This window comes from Lacerta agilis, chromosome 14, assembly GCF_009819535.1.
Source record: "Lacerta agilis isolate rLacAgi1 chromosome 14, rLacAgi1.pri, whole genome shotgun sequence".
Lineage (NCBI taxonomy): Eukaryota > Metazoa > Chordata > Lepidosauria > Squamata > Lacertidae > Lacerta > Lacerta agilis.
The window spans coordinates 27,103,246-27,129,033 of NC_046325.1; the positions used below are offsets into that span (position 1 = coordinate 27,103,246).

A 25,788-nucleotide genomic window follows, 5' to 3' on the forward strand; every position below is an offset into this window, starting at 1 on the left:
TTATGGTGCTGGAGGAGACTCTTCAGAGTCCCATGCACTGCAAGAAGATCAAACCTATCCATTCTGAAGGAAATCATCCCTGAGTGCTCACTGGAAGGACAGATTCTGAAGTTGAGGCTCCAATACTTTGGTCACCTCATGAGAAGAGAAGACTCCTTGGAAAAGACCCTGGTGTTGGGAAAGATTGAGGGCACAAGGAGAAGGGGATGACAGAGGACGAGGTGGTTGGACAGTGTTCTCGAAGCTACCAACGTGAGCTTGACCAAACTGCGGGAGGCAGTGGAAGACAGGAGTGCCTGGACTGCTGTGGTCCATGCGGTTAGGAAGAGTCGGACACAACTAAACAACAACAACAACAACAACATCTCCCATCAGCAGCACTGGCTGCGGCTGATGGGAGTTGTAGTCCGAAACATCTGGGAATCTCCAGGTTGGGGACGGCTTGTGTGCTGCACACCACCACACCTTCCTCCTCTCTACCCACAACTTGGCAAGAGGATTAATCGCCCTGTATCTGAGCCAGAAAACCCCATCTCCTGATATTTCAGCTGTCCCTGGCAGAATCATGGACATCTTTTTCCTAGCTTGGCCCATCACTGCCTTCCTAGGTTTTATGCTCTGCCGCAAGTGTTGCAAGAAGTCTAGAAACCATGTTTATTTCATGTTCAGCAGCCACAGTGAGATTTGGAAAGAGGCTGGGAGGAGAGAGAAAGCAGGAGTGTCCTTGACTCCTTTCTCCTCCTTGGTCACCAATGTCCCGTTGCCTTCCAAAAGCTCTTTGCCTCCCAAATGTTAATCTGCAAAGACAGAAACCCCCAAATCTAGCAGCCGTTTGGGTCGGTCTGGAAAACAGTTGGCGTTTGCAAACTTGGGTAAGTTTGTCAGTCACTTTTGCAACCTGCTTTCGAAAGCAACAATAGTATATTTGTTTCTAAATGGACGTTGCCTTGACCCAGCCTGTAGGGAGCATAGGGAGAATTTGGACTTAGAATCATACCAAAATAAATAAAACCACAGCAGCTTGATTGGCATCAAAAAATGTTGTGAGAGCAGCAAATGTTGACAATGGTTAGAATCAGTGGTGGGTAGTTCTGGAGCACAGTATCTTAGTCCATCAGTATTTGGAGCAGGCGGAAACAGCAACCGAGTATCCTTGTCAAAGGTAGCTGTCATCCACCTCCCCGCAGTTGCTAGAAGGGAACGCTGTGGAGTCTCCCAGCTTTCTTAGGGAACAACAAACAGGAACAACACTAGCTTAGATCACAGGACAGTCTCTCTCCCTGCCCTGAGTTTAACCTTGCAGGCAATCAGAATACATTCCCAGACTTATCTGTGTATCTGAGCTTTGAAGTTGTAGTTTACAAAACTGGTAACGTTAATTGTCCGCCTCATTTGATGATATGTTGGCATTTATTGGAATGATTTCGCAAGGACCCCTGAGAAGCAGTTGCAGTATACCGTATGTTTGTGTGCAGATGCTCCTTGCAGGTTTTTTTTTTTGTCACTGAGGGCCCAAACTTCCTCATTAAATTAGGACAGGCATAGGCAAACTCCAGATGTTTGGGACTACAGTTCCCATCATCCCTAGCTAACAGGACCAGTGGTCAGGGATGATTGGAATTGTAGTCCCAAACATCTGGAGGGCTGGAGTTTGCCTATGCCTGAATTAGGAAAAAAGGGCATTGCAACAGCCCCTCCCAAATGCTGGTCTTTGACCCTTGCCTATAGAAGCGTGTGCGGAAGTTTCTTAGTTGGGGATGTAGGCTGGACCTGGCGTAGCATAGTAGCTAAGAGACTGAGCTGGAAGCTTGTGGCTTGACCCTCGTTCCTGCTATGAAGTCACTGTGTGTGGCTGCGTCTCACTCAGCATCTCTCCCCCCCCTCCCCCGGTCTGCAAAATGGAGATGACTGAATTGTTGCAAGGGTTAAAGCATTACAGGCAACGACTGTTTTATGTGGGGCTTGCATTCCGAGGCACTGCACGTTGAAGGTAAATTGCGTATATTGGGAACACCATTGAAAAAGCCTGCAGGCACCCTCTAAACCTCTGGAAACCCTTGGGGGGGGGGGAAACCAGCAGCACTTTCCAGACTGGCAGGAATGATGTCAGTGCCTCTCGGTCTTCCTCATAACTGGAGGATGATGTGGAAACAACAAGAAGGGAAGGTAGACCAGTACATTGAAATGCGTTGAGCACCTGCCTGCCCTCGGCATCTTGCTAGGCCGATTGCTAGACGCCGTTTTTGCCCTTTCAGTGCTCTCTTTGGGCCGTTTTCGCCCTCTTTCTATTCACCTCTGGGTTCGTGGCGATGTGTGCGTGGTCGTGCACATATTGAACGTGCGTAAAATGTTAAGTGAAATGCTTTTAACATTTGAAAGCACTTTGGTAAGTTGTTATTAAACCTGCTGCCTGCCCTTGGTGACTCCAGCTGTTAAGAATTAAGCTTGTTCCAGTCTGCATGGCTCCAACCCCTTAGCCCCTGTATAGCGCCTTTCCTGTTCTGTTCCTTGGTCATTCTAAGGGTGTTCCACTGGTGGGTGTCGGCCAGAAGCACAGAAGGCAGGGCAAAAGGTGTGATACCTTGTCCAGTGGTCTGGGGTGAGTAAAGTAGATTCATAGAATGGAATCATAGAATTGTAGAGTAGGAAAGGACCACAAGGGTCATCTAGTCCAACCCCCTGCAATGCAGGAATCTTTTTGCCCAGCATGGTAGATTGGGATCTGCTGGTAGATCTTGGGGTGAAGTAGATTGTCGAAAAGGCACCTGATCTTCGCAGTGGTTTAGCAACAGCAAAAGATAAAGGTCCTACCCTCTCCTCTAAATTCAACAGCTGAAACAAAGCAAAACAACACCACAAGTGGATTTATGTTTGCGAAAAGCCTGCAAGATCAATTCTAAAATAAATTCTTGGAATGAGCACATATGTGCTCAGTGTAGGGAGATGGGGGAAAACTTGGTTTCATTCTACTTTGCAGTTGTGAGAATGATAGGTGGACAGAGGCATAGCTCTCCTTTGCAATTTTCAATTTTTCAGTGCAGTTCTGCGAAAAAATTGTGTTAAAAACGCATATATTAGTAAAAAATAACTTACAGAAATGCATTACATTAGAGGAAACGGAATGCGAAACTCCATATATTCTGAGGAATGTGCACTGAAATGGTGACATTTTGCAGGCAGGGGAGGCATTTAGAAAACAAATTTGTGCATTGATGTGCTAATGTGTTGGATATTGGAAAAAATGAGAATCTGAAGGAGACCAAAAATGGCAGATTCATCCATCCCTACCTGAGAGGCACCCTGCCCCCTATAAATCTAAGTGTATAGAAGCCCCTCCCCATGCCATCATTTTTCATTTAGCTCTGTTTGGTGGGTGCCATGGTTAGAGTAAATAAAACGGACCAAGTAGATCTGTCAAGCCTGAGGTCTCTCCTTCAGGAGGCTACATTCCAGCCATGCAAAAAACAATAAGTTTCTATCTACTCAAACATGCACAGTTCACACACCTCCTTCCTCTGTCCAGGCAAGCAAGAGAGATTGGTTCTCAAGGACACATTCCAGAAAAGCAAAAGCTCTTGAGAAGGCTGTGAAGTTGTCCTGGGAAGAGGCCTGGGGTTCAGAACACGCTCCTTCAGAACACGTTCAAAACTAGCTCTTGCACAGAAATAAGTTATTTTTGTTTGGTTTTTTTCCTTTTCATTGCAAGCCACCACAACTTAAAAATACTAGTAAGCAGACAGGCTTAGAGGTTATTCATTATTGCTACTATTTATTATTATTATTATTATTATTATTATTATTATTATTATTACTTTTAAAGGCAGGAATAGTGAAGCATTTCTCTACTGAGCGATAAATGATGGAAGCAAAGTTACCTTTTTGTTGATAAAGGCCAACAGCAACGCACGCTTTCTGGCTCTGCGAATGAGCGAAAACAGTCCCAAGGGCCATTACATAACAGTTCTGCTTCTTGCACCCCATGATTCCTCCGTCCCAGGGGTGGGGGTGGGGTTCAAAGTACCATTCCCCCTGCAGGCTCCCTGCTCACCCAGCGATTCGCTGCCTTCAGAGGTTTAAGGCCAGCAGCATAGTTTCTCTTTTCTGGAACTTGGCTGCTTCCCACCCCCTGGTGCTTCCCCATCTATGAGCATCCTGCCCCGTGTCCTCTGGTAACCCCGGGTCCCAGCCTTGCTCTTAGCAGCCCATTGCAGGAGGGTCTAATCCCCCAATGGGGGGAGGTCACTTGAGGACACAGCCTGGGCCTCCCTGCCTTTCCTTTCTCCTTTCTTCTTCCCCATTCTTTCCCCCTTCTGGGGAGGCCGGCGGGGACCTCTTGGCCGCTGTTGTTTCCATGCCGCCTTTGATGTTACAGCGCTGGCAACTTGCCAGAGAGAAGCTGCAGGTTTCCTTACAAGAGTGCTGCGCATGCAGACAGGCAGAGGTTGGGGGGGGTGGCCTGGCTAGAGGCAGCAGCGGCGGCCGGAGAGAAGTGGAAAAGAAGAAAATAAATATGTGCGAGGAAGAAGTGGGCAGTTTGCAGGAAAGCAAAGGGGCATCACCACTCCTTAACCTCTTTTTAACCTCTGCGTGGAGTAGAGATGAGTTTCCAGGCAGCGGAAGATAACACATGTGTGGCTTGGGGAAACTGAGGCAGCATTTCTGCCCCTCCCCCTTTATGTTTTTGCCACTTCCTCGCTTCAATCACCTCTCGATCCATCTCCCCTTTCCTTTTGTGACACAGTTTCAGCCATCCCCCCAATGTCCACCCTAACCTCCTTTTATCACGTTCTACTCCTCAAGAAAGGAAGTCAGCATGGTACAGTGGAACCTCGGTTGCCAAATGTAAAACGTTTTGGAAGACTGTTTGACAACTGAAAACGTTAAGACAACCGAGGCGCAATTGCCAGTCAGCAAAATCCATGGGGGGAAATGGAGAAATGCGCCTTGGAGCTTCCAAAAACGGTTAAAAAACGGAAGCATTCACTTGTCGGCATTCGGGTTCCAATTTTTTCGGCTTCCGAAGCGTTTGACAACCGAGGTTCCACTGTAATCGCTATATTGAGGAGTTTGAGGGCTCAGCCATTCCTGGCTGCCTTGGAACCCTGGGGCTGGCGGCTGGTTCCAAGTGCCCCATGTTGCTTAAGATTCGCTCTGCACATGCTCAGAGGCATTGTTTCACTCCCAGTGAAGAAAGCAGGCTCTGGAGCCAAACATTGGAGCCGCCAGGTTTTGAGTCGAGAAGATTCGCTCCGAGAAGGGTGAGGTTGTTCTGGTTGGAGCACCGGACACCCCCCCCCCCCAATACGCTCCCCACCGCCACTCCCTTGAACTGAGGGTGGGTGGGGAAGGCAGAGAAAATGGCCATGTTTGCCTGACTTTTGTTTAAATATATACCGAGTGATGGTGTTCGTCACCCTGCACTTTTTTGAAAAGGGGAGAAAAGAAAAGGAGAAAAAGTCTGGAGATGCAAACCGGTTGGGGCCACTTGAAACCAGTTTGGCAGCTCTCCTTCCCACCCCCCACCCCAGTCCTCCCAGCCCACTTCCCTCTAGCCTTAGAGAGGGTGTGTGTGTGTGTGTGTGTGTGTGTGTGTTTGAACTGCCAATCTATAAATGCAGAACAGGAGCTGCAGCACAGCCTGGTGTTGGAGGTTCTGCTGCTGTTGGTAGACATGGGCCTAAATATTCTCCTCCCCTGTAGCATGCGAGCAGGCGGATTTCTTCTGGAATTGGTTGCTAGATGAGGCAGTGACTCTTACTGTAGGATTCTTTTTCTCTCCCCTCCCCTTTCTCTCCCACCTTCTTTCAACGTGACATACACGGTTCTTCTGTTTTATCTTCACAACAACCCTGTGAGGTAGAGTAGGCTGAGAAACCGTGGCTGGCCCAGCAACGTCACTCAGAAAGCTTCATGGCTATGTGGAGATCTGAACCTGGTTCTCCCCAGGCCAACCCCATGCTGTCTAGCCCAGGGACAGGGAACTCACGGCTCTCCAGATGTTCCTGGACCACAGCTCCCATCTTTCCTTACCCATTGACCATGCTGGCTGGGCCTGGTGGGAGTTGGAGTCCATCAGCATATTGAAGGCTGCAGGTTCTCCATCCTTGCCCTCATCGCTACATCACACTGGTGATTGTTCAGTTGACCCTCCGTGCTTCAAGGCAGGTTACCTCTGAATACCAGGCGCTGTGGACAAACGGGACACCTGCTATGTCCATCATGAGCTTCGCAAGAACTGTGTGGGTGCAGTCCCAGATTGACGTTCCGATCAGTTCACATGGCTGAGCTGGAAGGCCTGTATTCAGATTCCAGCTCGGTCCTAGAGTTCCTGCCATGGCAGCCTTGAGCAGATCTTTGCTTCTCAGCATCAGAGAAGAATAAGCTGGTGTGATTTCCTCCTCCTCCACCACCACCACCAATAATATTGTTACAAGACCTAGAATAACCTTACTGTTAAGCCACCAGCCTCCATAGTAAGGCTGCCGTGGTTTGCCACATACCACTCCCTCTGGGCTTACAGTATGTGTCACAAATGGAGAGCAGGTATACTCCAGGAAGGTAGTCAAGGAGGAAGCAGCTCTGGCCTCAAGCAAGTGAGCCAAGCTGCATGCTAGGGCTAAGGAAGCAGCTTGCCGCTGTTTCAGCTTGGTGAATGTTCGTAGAGCAAAATATATGTACGTTACCTCAGTAACGCTTAAAGCAACATTGTAAGGTGGGTTACTGCTGCTGCTGCTGTTGTGGTTGTGGTTGTGGTTGTTCCTAAACTGCAGAACTTTGGCTGATGGTGAGAAATAGTGGCTTGTTTTGTGAGAACACCTGAGTTCATAGCAGAGGCAAAATTTGAATCGGAGACTTCCTGGTTCACAGCTTGCACTCTTTTTATCAGCCACAAAGGATGTAAGAAGGCAGCAATTGGTAACAACCAGCGTTGTTTTCCATTCTGCTGCACTTCAGTTTCTGCCAAATGCTATGTTATTTGTCTCGCTGTCTGCTATTTAACGTAACTTATATAACCGACGCAACTATTTGCATAACTTCTATGACTTATATTCATTTCAGTGTAAAGGACACATCAAAACAATGTTTAAAAAGTGCCATTGATTACGTATCATTTGCAGACTTAAAAACAAACAACAATGTGAACAAATAGTGATAGCGCTCGCTTGACTGATTTCCATTCCTGACCACAGACGAACACACGAAAGTTCTGCTTTCTTTTCCATTTTTGTTGCAATTTTCTGATACCCCTAGCAGCTACTCTACAATTAACTCCAAAGAGTAGCATACAAAAAATGTGATGCACAGACTGAAGTACTACAACCTGCAATTCTCTGTCTTCAGTCTTCAACAAGGATTGTATTTCTAGCCCTCATGGAAAACTTGTGGGGCAGCACCCAGCTCCATTTCCAATGATGCAGAGGTGACATGTAGGACAGCTGATCTCTATTATTACTTTTTATTTGGGGTGGGGGGGAGGGAGGGAGAATCCATTAGTGGTCAAACGTTAATGAGGAAAAAGGCACTCTGAATATGCTCAAAGGCAGTGTCTGAAAGGCTTTGGTGCCTGTTTCTTCCCCATGGCTGCTACTTCAAGCTCTATAATGTAGCAGTGCTCAAACCTTTTCCTTCTTCCATTTGTCCTTCCCAGTGCTTGAGTCCTTACCAGATTATTCTGCATTGAGGTGCAGGGGGAAAAACCCCAATTAATCCTGCATGGCTTGGGGCAAAATAATCAGGAACTTTGTGTGGGTCGTGTGTTAGAATTTGCACAACCCATACACTAAAGTAGGATCGTGGTCAGGATCTTTTTATTATTGCTGTTACTGCGTTGTGTTCCAAAGTCGAAAGAGATAGGAAGAGCCTGCACGTAAAAAACGTGGATTTAAAAAAAGCAAACCGTTTTTCCAATGTGTTGTTGTTGTTTTTGTCTCCTCAGCGTTCCATCACCACGTTTCGCCCCAGAATGCTTGCCACTCACCGACACTGAAGGAGGCGCAGATGGGGCCTGCCTCCTAACTCCGGTTCACGGCCCCCTCCCAAATCCCAAATCGCAAACCCGCATCTGTCGTGGCGACCGCGGAGTGTCGCCTCTGGGGGCGGAGCCCACCTTGGTCTCTCCTTATTGGTTCTGGATGGAATTGCGGTGAATGGAACAGAAGCCCAGCACGGTGGAGTGCCTGTCGGAGCCAGAGGACACCCGGTAAGGACACACCCAGCCAGTAGGGATCCTAGCGCACCGCACACTGCAGATTTTGGGGAGTTCCCCTTGCGTGTACCCCAACCACAGCTGGTTGTTTCAGAGGATGCCATAAAAAACCCTTCATTCTCTCCTTTTCCATCAACACAGTAACAGCGAGTTCGCTATTAGAAGAAGCAATAGAGTGTGTGCAGCTCAAAGTGATTTTTGATGGTGTCCAGTATCCGAATCTTTCATTTCTGAATCCATATCGGGCAAGCAGCAAACATGGAACTGAGTGTCTGGATGTTGAATTCAGGATCGTGAGTATCCTGTCGGCCTTCCCTTTAAAGAAAAAGAAAAGAAAAAGCTTGAAATGGAGGAACAACTTTCCTCCACCACCCCCACCCCCACGGCCGCCATTTTTCATCTCTTATCTGGGTTGTAACTAATGATAGTGAGAGTAGACCCATTGAAATTAGTGGACAATGACTGACTTGGGCCGCGTGTTTTATTTACGGCATTTATTTATTTATTTACTGGATTTGTATCCCACCTTTTCCTACAAGCTGCCCAAGGTGGCATACATGATTCTCTCACTCCTCTTTTAAACCCTGCAACAACCCTGCGAGGCTGGTTACGTTGAGAGGCGGTGACTGGCCCAAGGTCAGCTTCATGGCTGAGTGGGGATTTGAACCCTTGTCTCTCTGGTCCTAGAGTGACACTCTAGCCACTATGTCACACTGGCTCTTTAATTACCATACTTTTCTGTCTATAAGACACCCCCGTGTATAAGACTATCCCTATTTTTGGGGACTCTGTTTTAAGAAAATGGGGGGTGGGGCGGCTCAGAGTTGTTGAGCTTTTTTGAGGGGGAATTGCCAATATTCGCTCACCCACATCGCACGCATCGCAAAATCTGCCTCCTGTCTGTTCCATCGCCAGAAGAAACTGCAAATCGCACCCCCAACTGCCAGAGCGTCAACCAATCAACACGCCCAATAGCCGCTAACAGACGCAGCAGCAACCAATCAAACATCCATCCTATGCACTACCCATGTATAAGACAACACCCACTTTTTAGCATGACTTTTAAAGAAAAAACATAGTCTTATACATGGAAAAGTACGGTAAATTCATCTCAGTGGGTCTGCTCAGAGCATGACTAGCATTGGACTATGTCTTGGTCCTCCATCTTGGCGGACTGAATGCTTTCTTATATTTTTTTAAGGATTGGCAACCTGATACACTGGATCAAGCAAAGCAGATCTGACCATAAATCTCTGGCTTGCCTACTGTTTGTATCTTTGGGCGGCATGCTTCATTCCATGTTAATTTCCAAACACTGCAGGGCACACTGATCAGGTAGCTTCTAGCACATCACTAGGAAGCCGTAAATTAAAGGCTGCTGAACCAAAAGCGGCTACCTGCCAAGGAGTCTGCTCTCTGTCTCCTCTGGGCATTTTGCTCCTCTGTTCTTGCCTCCTTTCAATCAGCCTCCATTAGGGATGAGTAATTCTTCCCTGTGTCTCTATGGTGCATGGTTGGATCATTCAACTTCTTTGACTGTGGAGACACAAAAGAATTCTATTGCTTACTGGGAAGCTACCTGTTGCATCTCTGCGTGAGTCAGCGTTAGAAACTCAGATATATAAGCTGGTTGCCAGTAGTCGCCACAGCAAAATGTCTAGGCTCCTTCTCCTCCCTCCCTCCCCCCCCCAATGGAATTTATTGCTGCTGCTGCTGCTGCTGCTGTACTTGTTGTTATTTACATTTCTATGCCACTTTGTATTTTAAAGAAAAAGTCACAAAGTGGTTTACAATCCAGAATAAAACAAATTCAAGCTTCAAGGGCAATATTTCAGAATCTTTCTCTAAGTGACATTTTGCTTTCCCCATATTAATCTACCTACCGTATTTATTCAAATGCAATGTGCACCTTTTTGGGCCAAACTACGTTGCGAAAATTAGGGTGTGCATTAGATTCAATGGTGCATTTACACTCGCCACTGAATACTTTTTTGGTTTGGAGGTTTTGAAAATTGAGGTGCGCATTAGATTCAATGGCGCATTAGATTCTCGTAAATACGGTACATAATTTATAGAGCTGCCCCATAGCAGAAGTACTCTAGGAAGCCAGTGCAGTGTAGTGGTTAGAGCATGGGTAGGCAAACTAAGCCCCGGGATCCAGCCCAATCGCCTTCTAAATCCGACCCACAGACGGTCCGAGAATCAGTGTGTTTTTACACGACTAGAATGTTTCTTTTTATTTAAAATGCATCTCTGGGTGATTTGTGGGGCGTAGGAATTCGTTCATTTCCCCCCCCCCCAATATAGTCCGACCTGCCACAAGGTCTGAGGGACAGTGGACCGGCCCCCAGCTGAAAAAGTTTGCTGACCCCTGGGTTAGAGTGTTGGACTCTGACCTGAGAGATCAGGGTTCAAATTCCCACTCAGTCATGAAGCTCACTGGGTAACCTTGGGCCAGTCACCGCCTCTTAGCTTCTTAACCTACCTCACAGGGTCGTTGTAGGGATTAATTGAGGTGGGGGATGAACCATGTACCCCTTGGAGAAAAAGGTGGGATATAAATGCAATGAATAAGCTCTTCTGCTTACTTGCTTAAGAGAGCTGGAGGGGCCAGCCAGATGGAGACTTCATTTGCCAACCTGGCATCCAGAGATCTCCACGTAATGGCAATTGGACCTGTGCCAGGCACAAAACGCGCCTGGCTAATTTCTATCTCTGTACTGGGCTTGCCTCCTTCCAATCAATCAAGAAGCACCCTTCAAAAGAGTGAATTGCACAGAAATGGGGTGAGTGGAGAATTCCTAACTCTTACATGCTCCTAAAGTAAAGCTGTTTTTTTTTTTTTTTAATGTAAAGGCGATTCCAGACTGTCACTCTCTTTGGGTGGGATTCTGTCACATCCCAGCAAACATTGTTTGTGCAGTTAGAGCTGATTGGGGAGGTCTTGCAAGAAACCTGTTCCTCCAAAAGACCGGACGTTTGGGGATAAGGAAAATGAGTGGAAATTGCGCTGGAAAGTGTAGGGCAACAAATCAGAAGTGACCTAAGTGAAGGGTGTCTTCTTTCCTGAATTTCAAGTATGGTTGAGGTATCAGAAGTTTATCGCTGCAGTTGCATGTTCCTTCGAGTCTTTTTTTTTTAAAACTGTTAATATAAATCTGCTTTTCTGAGAAGTAGTTTGGTGTTTTGCATTTAATCTGGTAAGTAAATAAGGAGAAGCATTTCCATGAAAGGCTTATTAGGGTAGAGGTGGATCGGCTTTTAAACCTGCGTTCTCCTTTGATGTATGAGCCAAATAACCTATATGTTGAATCCCACGGCTCCATAGCTATGGAGCTAGGGGTGTGCTATGCTGTGGGTGGGTGCCAGCTCCTGGTTGGGGCTTCCCGAGATCCAGCCATGGATGTGAATGAGGGTGCAAAAATGTGCAGCGGTCTCCAGAATAATATTTGCACTGTGCATTTATGGTGTTGGTAAGGGGAGTCGGTTTCCATAGAATCGTAGAAGGGGTCACGAGGGTCATCTAGTCCAATCCCCTGCAATGCAGGAATCTTTTTGCCCAACATGGGGTTCAAAAGCACAAGTAATATATATATGTGAAAAATAGACCTGTCCCACTAAAAAAAAAGATAAGAAGGAAATGAAGATCCAAAAGCCCGAGTGAATAAAAAACAGATAATGATTGCTCCAGGAGTGCCAGCTCAGATGGAGCACTCCGTAAACGGGGAGCCACCACTGAGAAGGCCCATTCTCAGGTTGCCACCCTCTATACCTCCCTTGAGGAGGGCATGCAGAGAAGCGCCTCAGGTGCTGAATGCAGGGTCTTGGTGGGTTCACGTGGGGAGAGGCGGTCCTTGAGGTCTTGGCATCCTGAGCCACATAAGGCTTTATAAGCCCAAACCAGCACTTTGAATTGGGCCCAGAAACTAATCAGTAGCGACCGCCGTCAGACCAGGATTGGTGTTAATGTGTGCAGACTGCCTTGCCCCAGTGAGCAGCCTGGTTGCTGAATTCTGCACAAGCTCCTGTGTCTAAACTGTCTTCAAAGGCATCTCCGTGCATAAAGCATTGCAGCAATCTGACCTAGAGGTTACCAGTCAAGTGGCTCTGGGTGCTTGCAAGCAGGGCACAGTGGGGCTGGGCCTTCCGCTGTGGTTTGTCCCCACCCTATTGCATTCAGAGGTGTATTACCGCTGTATGCACAGGTTCCATTTGGCTACTGTGGCTAATAGCCCATTAAACTCACGGTGCTGTTGCCTTGGTCAGCTCACTCTCCCCATTGAGGCTACTGTGCAGGGTTATTGCTTTGAGCTTTGTGTGCTGAAAAGTGTCGCAGTTTGGAGAGATGCTGGGTGCCTTCAGACCCCCATAACCTCTCTCAGGATGCAGTAAATCAGTGGGTTGCATTTGGACACGGAAGACCCAAGTCCAGCCACCGTGAAGCTCCTTGGGTATCTTTCAGCCCGTCTCTGCCTCATCTACCTTGCAGGGTTGTTGTTGTGACAATGGAAGGATATAAATGAGATGATATAACAAAGAGCGCATAATCACCCTGTAGTATTTTTAACAAAAACAAAACAAACAAGCCCCCACAGTGGGGTACAGAACCCAGGTGTCCTAGATCTCATCTTTCCTTGCTCTCTGCATCCCATTTGTCAATAGCTCAGTCGGGAGAGCACGAGACTCTTAATTTCAGGGTTGTGGGTTCGAGCCCCCCGTTGGGCATAAGATCCCTGCATTGCAAGGGGTTGGGCTAGATGACCCTCGTGATCCCTTACAACTCTACGATTCTATGATCTACAAAATGAAGTAGCGCAGCTCTGTGGTTCTGGACTATGCTGATGATTATTTTGCCAGCGGGTGCAAAATAAGCAGACAGATTTTAATCCTTAGCATTTGCGTGTTGGACTTTGTAGGGTTGTTTCATTTTCTTGGTAACAACCCTGCAAGGTAGGCCAGTATTACTTATCTCTGTTATATTACAGATTAGAGGAGAGGGCAGAAGAAGAGAGAATGGCTTTTCCTAAGGCCACCTGGTGATTTCAGACCAGAGGCAAGGCTCGAATCAGACAGTTCCTGGGGAGAGGGCGGACGTGCTTTGCCTGCAGACAATCCCAGGTTCCATCCTTCGCAGACTCCAGTAAAGCGTTTCAAGGAGCAGGTAGATGAGGAAAGAGCTGTACATGAAACACTGATGGCCCACTGCCTGCCAGAGTAGACACTACTGGGCTGGATAGATAAACACACTTGCCTGGTATAAGGCATCTTCTTCCTATGTTCAGCTCAGTCTGTGAGCCACTGCGCTAGAGTAGCTCTCATACAGTAGATGCAAATATAATTAAGCTGCATAATTTAAGATGCAGAGTTTAGGCATTCCTTGATAGAGAACGGAGAGAGAGAGAGAGAATACACTTGGGAGCTTGATGTCCTACTCAGTCTCCTGCCAGAACAGCTGTGATTTTATCTCTTTCCACAGTGGTGCTGCTGCTGCAAGAGTCGCAGTCCTAGGAAGCGTTCGTCTCAATGTGTGCCAGGCCGCAAGCCCATCCTGTTTACCCCTTCCATCTGTGGCATCCGGAAGGGCCAAGGGGAGAGAGTGGGGGTCAGGATAATGGGACCATTCTCCGACACTGGCACCGACTGGGCCCTAATGGGCCCCACAACTCAGCAGGTGCCTTTTTTTGCCAGCGAGACTGTCTGCCCGCCCGTCAGCCAGCTGTGCTGCTGCCTCTGTTTGCCCAGACTTTCCTGGCACGAAGCGCTGGCAGCCAGAACAGCCGTGGGGGTGGGAAACCAAATTACGTAGGAAATAATCTCCCCACCTCCACCACCACCACCACCTTCCACCTGCCCCCAAGCATTGCGAAGCAGCTGCCTTTTTGTCCATGCAGCCGCAATATCCTTTTGCACATGTGCAAAGTGTTTTTATTGCCTGTGCCCCTCCCCACAAGGTTTCCACCATTCCCTGTTGTACAAATGGGCAGGGGAAATGATGGCTGTGCCAAATGCCACACAGGGAGTCAGTGGCAGAGTGGAGTCCCTCCTTAAAACCGGCATTCTCTCCAGCACCTTTTACAGTGAGTCTGGAGAAAAACAAGTGATGTTGAGGAGGGTGTGGGTGGGAGGAGCAAGCAGGGTGTGTGTCTGCACCCCAAATCAGCCCCCCATCTGGGCTCCGTGAGGCCCTCCAAACAGCGGCCTCTAATGGACTAGCTGGGCAGTTCCCATCTCCTTCGTCTCTCTTTTTTAAAAAAATGTATTCTTACTAAATATTTTCTTGATTTACAAAAGTATGTGCAATGTCTCTCTCTTGTATTTTTTCCCCATGTAACATTTTTACAAATCAGTTTCATTTGTTGAGACATTAGGAAGAAAAGGGGGAAAGAGGTGGACGGGGGGAGATGGGTGGGGGTGGGGTCAGGTGATGATGTTTCTTTTTTACTTAATATATGTAGGGTTTGGTGTCAGCGTTGCTTGTGCAGGTTCTCTGCTATTCGCTTGTGTTCCTTTGGTGGTGAGAGAGGTTGGGATTGGCCATGGGTGTGGTTGTTTGTTTGTGGTTGGCTGTGGTAATCTTCATTTTCATGTGTGAGTGGGGTGGGTGGGTGGGTGTTTTGGATCAGATTAGCCATATTGATTTGTATGCTGTTGGTGGATTTTTGTCATTGTCTTGTTGGGCTGTGTGTGTGATGAAGGGGAGCCATACCGGGGTTGAAGGCGTCTTCTTCTATTTGTCCCCATGTCAGTTTCAGTTTATTGGTTAATTTTTCTAGTAAGTCTGTTTCCCATATTATTTGGTACCATTGGTCCATGCTTACTCCTGACAGGTCTCTCCAGTGTCTGGTTATGATGTTTCTGGCTGCTGGACGTAGGTGGGTTATGAGTTCTTTGTGGGCATTATTGTCTTGGAAGATGTTTAGTAAGGACAAGGGAATGTAGCCTGCTAGCCGCTTGCTACCAATCCCAGACTTCAAATATTTGCTGCTTGCCCTGCTGGAGGCTGACACTAGGCCTGCCAGAACTGCAAGGGGAGAAGGTTGCATCCAACACACTGCAGTGGCTCAGCAGGTAAAGTAAGCCAAGGCAGGAAAATAGGAGGCTGAAAAGGACTTCATTGAAACCATTATTATTATTATTATTATTATTATTATTATTATTATTATTATTATTATTAATGATTTTTCATATTTCTTACCCTGCCCATCACCACGTGCTGCCAGGGTGAGATGTAATCGTTTAAAAAACACAACATTAAAATAATTACAGCCAAGAGAATAGGGTGGGCACTAAAATATCTTGGTGTCAAAGGCTAGGGTAAATTGAGATGCTTTCAGTATACGTCGAAACCTACACAATTTAGGCACCAGATGAACATCTTTGAGCAAAGCAAATGGCTCACTTCTGCCCTCCCCACCCCTGCAAATAAAGGGCGCAGAAGAAGTGAATCTGGACCAATTGTGGAAAAACTCAAAAGTCACACCCACACAGGGGTGCTTCCTTGCAGATGTTGAGTTTTCCAGTTGTAGCATTTACCTAGGTATGGGATTTGGGCTAGCAAGGAACGTGCAGGGTCCTTGTGGCAAGGAGACCACATCAATGCAGTTCAAGCCCTGATGCTAGGAAGGCATGCTGGCGAGTGCAAACTCCCACCTCCCACCCCAAGCATATACACACAGAGAGAGAGTTCCTTTGAAAGCCACAGGGAGCCATCAACCGAGGGAAGTTACACACCACAGAGCTTTAGATTGCTCAAGGAAGCAAGCCAAGCTGCAACTGAGGAGAAATATGAAAACCACCCAGGGTTGCAAGTCAGTTTGTTCTGGAGGGAAATCCCTTCCTGATGCCAACTTTCATAATGCCTTAAATTCAAGTAAAAACCCTGTTTATGTAATCCTCCACAAGGCAATTTTATTTTAGGGAAGGTAGTTGAATCGTTCTCAGACCCCACAGTATTATAGATTCCTCTGCTTCCCACCCCACCCCGAAGCAAAGGGCATTGTAGAGCAGCTAAGAGGGTAAGTTGGGAAGTCTCCAGTTTTTAACTCTGCCATAAACTAACCAGCCCCATCAACGGGAAGCCACTGGGCTTATCAACCTCAGCTTCCCATCTGCAACAGCACTGGCCTACCTTGCAGGATCGTTGTAAGGTCACCGAGCCAAATGCCTGTGTAAATGCTGCATAAATGCGAAGCATTTTGCTTGTTACTATCATTAGCCATTAGCATCATTATTTTGCTGCAATTAAAGGGCCTTGTTGGTAGCTGCAGAAAGGATTCCTTAACAGGTGTATGCCAGGAAACGCAAACCTCACGAAAGGCACCTGCGGTCCAAACAGTGCTTGCAAACAGCTTCTTCATTCCCTTCCCACCCCAGGGTTGGGAAATTTGGCTCCCGCCAAGCGCCAGCGGGGAAAACATCACTTCTAGTCCTTTGAGACGCTTCTGCCTTTTTGCCGGCAGTAATCCTGATTTTGTGTTGCAAGATCATCTGCCGCAACACGTTCCCACCTGTACATGCACTTGTATCATTACACAAGCAGCGGTGGTGATGTGTGGAAAGGTGCTGGTGGGGTTTTTGGGTTGTTGTTTTTTTAACCTGCTCTCATGCACATTCTTATGGCCATTTTACGGGAGGGGCACTTTTGTGCGTGGAAGTGTAGATGCGGCAGACACGATGAGGTTCTGTATACCTTTGTCTGGGGAAACTCTGCATGTTAGTGACCTATGCAATGCAGGCTTGGCAGCCTTCCCTCTGCAAGGAGAGAAGTGTCATCCTGCTAGGGCCTGGGCTTTAAAAGCTCCCTTATCTTTCCCCCCGCTGTGCATACACCCCTTTGGCTAAAATTAAAATAAATGCTGTTGTTTAGGTGTGATGATCACACCTGGCCACATGGTGGCAGACTTGCTCCATAACGTACCCTAGGAGAGCAAAGGGTAAAGGGCATTGGAGGTGGGATGGTAGGCAGGACTTGGGACAGACGTAGTTACAGCTGCAGCACAGAGCAACCAGTGCTTAAAAGGAGAATTTGAGATTGATATCTAATCACCAGCCCAGCAAGGAAAGGGTTGGCAAGCCAATGGTGTATGGGCATGTGCCATCGAAGTTGTCCGTGGCCAAGCAGGGTTTCGATCGAAGCCAGTAATCTGCCTCTGGATATGTAGCTTTAAAGCACAATGCCCAACTCCAAAGTATTCTGGGCAGTGTAGTTCTTTAAGGGCTCCTGGGAATTGTAACGCTGTGCAGGGTAAAACTACAGCACCCAGAATTCTTTGAGGGAGGGAATGTGCTTTGACTGTGCTCCAAAGTATAGTGCGTATGCAACCCTTATCTCTGGACAGTAGGCCTCAGACCAGCCACCACACAAAACCAGAGGGTTCTACATTGACACCTCTGCATCCAGGCCAGCAAGAGGTATTATTGCATGTCAGAGACAGGGAAAAGACTTGGACAAGGGTGTGGAGTTGGGCCGATGGGAGGCATGTGGCCTGGGAACAGTCCCACGGGCCAGATAGAGAGGCCTGCATTTGACCCGTGGGCCTGAGATTACCCACTTCTGCTTTACACAGATGGAAGTACATTCCCTCACCCTCAAAGGATTCTGGGCAATGTAGTTCGCTCAGCGTTTTTGGGAATTGTAACCCTGTGGACTACAGTGCCCAGAATTCTCTGAGAGAAGAAAGGCACATCGAATGTGCTTTCAAGGTATCTTGTGAAGCGGGGTGGAGTGTGTTTTCCTGCATCTCGTCTCGTCTCCATGTGCCTTGATAAACCGTGTGTGCAGTATTCGGGGTGTGCTTTGTTCACATAGGAAGAGCCTCACTGGGCCCCATAAAGATGCCTGGACTGGCCCCGGATTTGGAGCTGGGTGTGCCTTGGGGCATGGCCCTTGCCACAGGACATGCCCCCAGCACAACCTTCTGTTCTTGTCATGGGCCCCCAGGGCAAGCTTGTTCTCATGGCTTTGCTTGCCACTCCTGTCGTAAGCAAATAGAGAAGCTCCTCCACCTGGGATGGGAAGGAGAATGTGACTGGGCAGCTTTGTGGTTTTGCTTGCCCCATAGAGATGGGGCAGGACCTCTGTTCCCTAGTCTCATGTGGGAGGTTGGAACCGATTCTGACCGATAAGGTATGGTTTTGTCACCCCGCTCCTTGAGCAACCACTTCCCGCTCGTTCTCTCACATGCATGTACACCTCATTTAGAAAGTATGAGCTCACCAGAGCCCAGGTATGTGCGGCTGACTTCTGCCGCCTTTTTCTCATGTTGCTTATGTGGTTGATCTTTGGATTAGCTGTGCATGCTGCTGCGATTCTTTGGGAGCCAAGACGACTGTAAAAATGTGTCACAGGCTGCAGGAATCAACTTCTTGAAATTCTCCAACCTCGTTGCGAATCAAGTTCCTGGCCCTCATGATTGTGAAGACTAGGGTGTGGGTCTGAAGGGGTATGGTGTAAGATTGCTAGCCGTCAAGCTGACAGGGTCATTTCTCTCCCCCTCCTCCTTGTGGGTGGAGCCAATGGAAGTCAACCACACTGCCACCTGCTGCAAAGACTTTGTGCTGCATCCTAGTGTAATCAGCAAACCCCCCCCCCCCAAATCTGCATGACTCTTAAGAGTTTAGGAAATCGAGGGTACTAATACTTCACCAGGAAATCCGCCAGGTCCCTGTTCACACCATGGCGCTGGCCTATGCTTAAACAAGAGTTTTACAGGAGCTGAAACCTCCCTGGAATTCCTGGCCTCTAAAATGATCCTGTGCAGGCTGGAATGGCTCTAGTTGTTCCAGGTGATAAGGGAAATGCACTCTGCAGGTGCTCAGAAGCACTCTCTTGCCAGAGGTGTCCCGGATAATGCTTCTCGCAGGCCACGATTTAGTAGCTGCGATCCCTGGGTGTTGTTCCCTGTCACGGAAAATGAGGGAAGAGTTGTGTGAGCGTTGATGTTGCCAGAACTGCTTGCAAGGATGTTCTTGGAATTGCAATCTCTGTGATGGACGTGGATCAGAAAGGCTTGTGATAGAGCCACCCACCTGTGCTTGCCTCCAGGTGATGATGAAGTCCAGACACTTTTTACAAGCTGGAAGAGAGTTGGCTCCTCCTTTTCTGTTCTGTGCCACAAATGATTAACAACGGGAAGGTCTGCCGGTAGAAGATATATTGAGGGATAGAAACTTACTTTTGCAAGGGTTGGGGTAGCGTGTGTTTACCAGAAATTCCAAAATGTTTTGAAGGTACTCTGTACTTGCCTGTTCATGCCCTGTTGACTGTGAGAGAGTGATTGTCAGCTACAGCGGTTGGAGGAGCTGAGGGCCAGGACTCTTGGGTTCTCTATCTAGCACCATAGAAAACAGGAGGGGCAGCTGATTCACTGGTTATACATTCTGTACAGGGGAGGAGGCTCGGCCACATAGAAAAAAAGTCGCTTCACAACACACATACTTGAGAGGCATGTTCTCTGCCAGTCCATAGCACGGATGTATTGGTTATTTAATTTGCCACATTTTGCTGAAAATTAATGTGGTTTGCCGTCTACCTGCACATGCATATTTTTTTTTGCTGCATGAATTTATTTACTTACTTAGTGTATTTAAATTTCCTTAAAGGCTTTCCCCAAAGAGTCCTGGGAACTGTAGACTGTCAAGGGTGCTGAGAACTGCTGTTTTTATCATTACCATAATTATATTAAATTTATTACCCTTCCCCCTAAGGCCCCAGGGCAGACAACAACAAAAAACAAAAACATTACAACACCCAAACGAATAGCCTCCCTAATGTTTACCCAGGATGCGGGGGTAAGCTGGAGATAGCCGCCAAGTTTCTGCAACACGCAACGAGGACTCGGGAACATTATACAACAGTGTTTTAATTGTTAGAGGCAGATTTTGCTGGTTTTATTGTATCGAACCTTTCGAAATTTTGTCCAAATGTCAATAAAAGGTTTGAAAACATGACAACGCAATATATATAAAAAAAACAATCTGAAGCAACTTAAGGTGGGCTTCCAAAATATACAGGGCAGAGAGGAGGTCCTTAAAGTACAGATTCCAGAAATCTTGGAGCGGGCAAAGCCATTAACTGTTAATGTGGCATTGGAGCATTTTGAAATGTGTGGCCTCCTCCTTCAGGGTCTGCAGACGAGTCACCTATGGACTCCTTGCCCCACCACGTACCTGGAGCCCAGAGCGAGAACATTTTGCTTCTGTCCCCTGCTCCACCCTCTCCTCACCTTCTTGCCCACCCAGGGAATCCCAGATGCCGAGAGGGGGCACCTCCGTGCCTCCCGTGTCTCCCTGCCGGGCACATGCTGTCCTCAGGTGCCGAGCCGGCCTTGCTGGCCGGGAGCCAAGCCTCCTCATGCGCAGCAGCCCCTGTGGAGGAACAGCAGAGCACAGTCTGGCGCTGGTCCCAGGAACTCCTGGTACAAGCCGTGCCTACAAGCCTTACGTGGACAAGAGGACATCCTGTTGGGGAGCTTTTGCAGTCGCCGGTGGGGTGCGGGGGGAGACAGGAGAGAGGAGGAGGAGGAGGTGGACAAGACAAACTGGTAGTACCAGCCTTGCCGACCCACCCATCTCACTTTCCCTCCTCCCTCCTCCACTGTTGACGGTCTTTTTTTAGTAGCTGCATTGTGTACATGCTGATGTGTTGTGTTTGTTCAAAGGCTGCACGTACGCACCGCCCCGGCTTGTGTTATTGTTGGGTCCTTTCCCCCAAACGACACTTAAATCATTTCCCCCCCCCCTTCGCGTTTCCTGTTGGTGTGATTCAGGCATTTAAGCCCTCTGTTGGCTAGGAGGGAAGAAAAGCCTCCAGACTGGAAATGTGTATCAAAAGGGCTAGTTCTTTCTGCAGCGGCAAGAGCTTCTATCGCTTTCGACTGTAGGTATACAGTATTGTGAAGCTTTCACCCAAACAAACTAGTGTGTGTGTGTGTGTGTGTGTGTGTGTGTGTTTGGAGGGGAGGGTAGATTAAAGCCCTTCTCCCCGAAATCTAGTTCTCTGTGCAGAGGGAATGGCTTTTGTATGGGTAGGAACTGAGTCCTGTCAGCCTCATTCTGTTGCCTGAAGCACCCAAGCACAGGTGCAGGATTAAACCAAAGGCGCCTAGCAGAACAAAATGATGGCACTCCTGCCTCACCGAGAAGGGCCTCCGGACTGCCACTACATCTTTCCCTCTAATTTCTGATGATCAGGGTTTTGAGTGCTGTTTGTAGCAAAACAACAGCACCCGTGCACAAAAGGGGAGGTGTCAGCAGACTTAGGGGGACACGGAAGCTGCAGAAATAATAATAATAATAATAATAATAATAATAATAATAATAATACCCTTAGGTAAAAAAGCTGGGGGGAGGGGGGAAACCCAAAACAGCCTAGTGAGGACTGTGCAACGCTCATTGATCATGGGACATTGATTGTCTATTCAGGGGATATGGACAACTGGGTACAAGGGGATGGAGTAGAGTTTAATCACAGAGGAGAGCATCGATGACTGACCGGAATAGCTAACAGGAACATTCCATGCCCCAACATTTTGTTGCAGTTCTGCATATAATAGTTTCCCTGATTTCTCCCCACCCCCACCCCCACCCCGTCCTCTTGCTTTGAAATCAACCTATTTGCAAAAGTCATTTTGAAACTTGCTGTGTTGGGTGACCCTTGCTCTGAAAAGCATGGTCAAAATTAAAGGGTTCGGGAACTCAGACTAGACCAAATTTCATAAAATCATACACAGGCTTTTACTAAAACAAAACTCTACAAGAGAGGAAAAACTCCAAAGAATTACACAGATCAAAATAGCTCAGAAGGTAAGAAAACAACAAACACTAACTTACCCAGCTAATTAACATAAATGCTTACACTTAAATCTCAATAGGTTGAGCAAAGGGACAACCTCAAGCTCATTATTTCCGAGGTTCTAACCTATTCCCATAAACCAGGCTTAAAGGGGCGATGTCACCACACTTGCTTTGTAAAAGAATTATTTACTGATTTTAAGAAGGCTGCAAGATTGGGCTCAGGTGGGTTTCTTTGGGTAAGAGACACCCACAACCCTGGGACCTTTTGCCCAAGGAGGCCCATGTAAGCCAAACATTGCAGCCTTTTAAAAATGCATTCAAACATTCCTAAGCAATCTTCCAAACGCCCTTACTGTACATTTGCAAAAATGTGTGTCTTCTTGGCTCCACCTTCTGCATTCCACTCGTGCCGCTGCTGCCAATGAGGTATCGGCATGCAAATAAGGCTGCAGTGACTGGCTGCTGATTGGTGAGCTGCCACTGAGGTCACCCTTTGTTGTTGTTTTTAATGTAGGCCAAAAAGGACATTTTGTCTTTTGAATTTTTTGGAAGGAAAAGCTGGGGGGGGGCACAACACTTTCATGCACACAGATTTCCCCTTCTCCCTTGGTTTGGGAGCAGGTAATATATGATTATTTAAAACGAAGGGCGTCCTTTTAACACATTGCAAAGATTCTTTAAAACCTCTTTAAAATATATATAAATGATATAAGCTGCTGAGAGGTCAGTCCCTACAGAATTGGGGCAGTGGGTGAGAGCTGATGGAATACCATACAAGTTTAAAAAAAAAAACAAACACATTGCTGTTTAGTTACTATTTTTAAAAGTGCCTCAATGCTAGGTGCTCTACATGTGAATTAGAGCAAATCCTGTTCACAGGATGACATTGGTGTGTGTGTTGTTTTTTTAAATGGAAGAATCTTGAACTCCTTCCTATTAATCAACCCTCCCACATTTGAATTGTGATCTCCCGATAGCATTCACTTGCCTTCACTGCCTAATCTGTGTAGCCTTTTCCTCCTGAATTGCAGTTTCCTCCCTTTCCCAATCCTCTTGAAATTGGGGTGGGGGGTGGGGAAAGAGCGAGATTATTCAGTTTGCAGTTAATCCTAACGCTGTTTTTGGGGTTAAGCTGGTTAAAAAAAACAACCATCAGAAAACCTATCACCACTGTGTGCCTCCCTACTCTTTGGGAAATTGAGAAAAGCTATAGCTCATTGGTTGTGCAGCTGATTTGCATGCATAAGGTTCTAGGTTCATCCTTGGCATCTACAGGAAGGGCTGGCAGGTACCCTGGAGAGCCGCTGCTGCTGCCAGTCAGTGTAGACCTTACTGAATTAGATGGGCTTAGAATCATAGAATTGTGTAGATTTGGTCATCCACCCTTGGGTGGTTGGCTAGTAGCTTACTTGGCAGTTTCGCTTACTGGCTTTTGCACCGGGAAATATGCATAAAATGAAACCAGCCATGCAACATCTGCTGCGGTGTTCAGTCACTGGGGGCAGGGAGGAGAAATGGAAGGGAAATGACATCAGATACAGTACAAATATAGCCACCCTGCAGCTTCAACTAAGCTCTTTCAGCTCAGAAATCTTGTTGAAAGAACAAACCACACCAGCTTCCTGATTGTCACCAGTCTCTTGTTTCCAAAATCAGTGCAGTGTTGTTGCTTTCCATTATAAAAATTGCAAATGTATAGACTTGGCTGTGAAAAGCGACTAATAAATAACTGGAGCAAAATAATTAAATAAATGTGTCATTCCAAAGGAATGTTTTAAGAATACATGTTCCAGTTATTTATAAACTGTTTCCACTTTTACCAGAATCTTAATGGGTTGTAAGAAGACAGTCAACTATGTATATAGATAGAGATAGAAGGTCAATTTTTCCACCTTGGCTATGCCCAATACATACCTCAACTCTTTGGAAACTGGAATGATCATCAGTGATTTCCAATACTTAACTTACTTCAAATACTCTTTTATGCAAGATTTAATTTTTCAGCAAGAGTATGGAATATTTTTCGTGCCTAGTTTAAAAAAACGGAGCAGCAGGAGGGGGGGAAATTAGATTCTCAGAAGGTTGGCTTCTGTTCGCAAAGCAGTTGCTCAACTTTAGAACTCTGTTAGTTTCTTACATTTGGATACGAAATGTTTTTGAAAAGTTTGGATTGCCTTATATTGCACTATGGGTAATAAGCAGTTTAGGGTTGGGACCGCTTATGAGTTAAGTCAGCTTTTCATTAAAAATGAACATTCTGTCATAACAGGCATCTAGATTTTAATGTGTGAACTCTTAACAAAAGCAAATTGAAGATGCATAATGTACCTCATTACTCCTTCCCCAAATCTCCAGCTCCTAATGGCAGGCATTTCCTGTACTTCTAAGCTCTTTCTTCTTCTCCCTATTTCTACATAGCATCTACAATTCAGCTAGGAGCTAAATGGCACCTTAAACCTAGGTTATGGGTGCAACAATTGAATGTCTAAGCATGCTTTTTTATAGCAAGAATACAAAGCTGAAAATGAATGAGCTGCAGCTAAAATACTATGTTCATTTTTCACATGGTCTAGTCCTTGCCCACCCCCCTAATATTCTTAAGAGGGTCTCTACTCCAGTCTTCACAGAGTACAGTCGTACTTTGGTTCTCGAATGCCTTGGTTCTCAGATGTTTTGGCTCCCAAACCCCGCAAACCCAGAAATGAGTGTTCTGGTTTGCGAACGTCTTTCGGAAGCCAAACATCAGACACGGCTTCTGCGGCCTTAGTTGTCGAACGGACTCCCGGAACGGATTAAGTTTTAACAACCAAGGTATGACTGTTGCTGGAAGTGGGGAGGCAGAAAAAAGGTCCTCCTTTCCTTCAACTCTGCAGTTTTGATCTGAAATCTTAGGCGCAGTATTGCGCCCAGAGCTCAGAAACTGTATGCGCTGATGAAATTCTCTATCGCGACATGCGCCTAGAACAATGGGAGTTTTGAACGCTGGTGGGCTGGATTGCTCTGAGTTGCTGGTGGTGGTTTGACTTCTCTCTTTTGACCGCCTGCGGCAGAGTCATGCTGGCTCTGGGGTGAGCATGCTCCAAAGGCCGAGGCAAAGGAGAGCATGGGAATCTCAGGTCACAAGGGTCTAGCCATGTGTGTGTGTTCGTGCGCGTGGTGAACCTTCTTCCAAACCCGCCTATCACTTCTGCTGCTCTCTGATAACATAAAGTGAGTCCACTTGTGCTGCTCTCCTCGCCTCCAGGCTTCTTTGAGGGGTGTGGGATGATGGAACTGGAGCTGTATGAAGCGAGAGGGTAAAGCTTGTGTGTGGCGCTTGGGAAAGCTTTTCAAGGGAAGTGGGCTGCAGATTCGGATAAAATGCTATAAGGCCGTGGCAGGTGAAGGGCCACGCAAGGTGGCCCTTCCCCTGATGAATCCATAGTTCTGTTTTGTTTTAAATCTCCTCTCCCCTTCTTTCTTCTCCGCAGGTGGCCGGATGGGAAACGTAAAAGAAAAAGCAGCCAATGTTCGGTGAAAAGCAGTATGTCAGGTAAGCCACCCTTTTCAGGCTGTTTTAATTTGTAGAACCGTAGCTATTTGTCCGGCTCCCACCAGCACCTCGCTTGCATCCCTGATCGCTCTACTTAATCAAGAACAAAGTGTGCCGCAGCAAGCGGAGACCAGGCCTTCCACAGCCACAGGCTTGCGAAGCCAAATGCCTCCCAAATGACTCGAGCAAGTGAGCCAAGCCACATACTTCAGAGCCAGGGAATACGTAGATATGTATTTGTGGCATTCTGAGCTGA

At 47.1% G+C, this 25,788-nt stretch overlaps 1 protein-coding gene across 1 annotated transcript in view; it reads left to right on the plus strand.

The window, feature by feature from the left end:
* The first annotated feature begins 7,939 nt into the window (after positions 1-7,939).
* THRA (thyroid hormone receptor alpha) overlaps positions 7,940-25,788 on the plus strand; it is a 37,223-nt gene continuing 19,374 nt past the window's right edge. The window contains exons 1-2 of the mRNA XM_033170633.1: positions 7,940-8,200; positions 25,471-25,532. Of these exons, the coding sequence (XP_033026524.1) occupies positions 8,148-8,200; positions 25,471-25,532 (115 nt within the window). The 5' untranslated portion in view covers positions 7,940-8,147. The remainder of the gene's footprint in view (positions 8,201-25,470; positions 25,533-25,788) is intronic.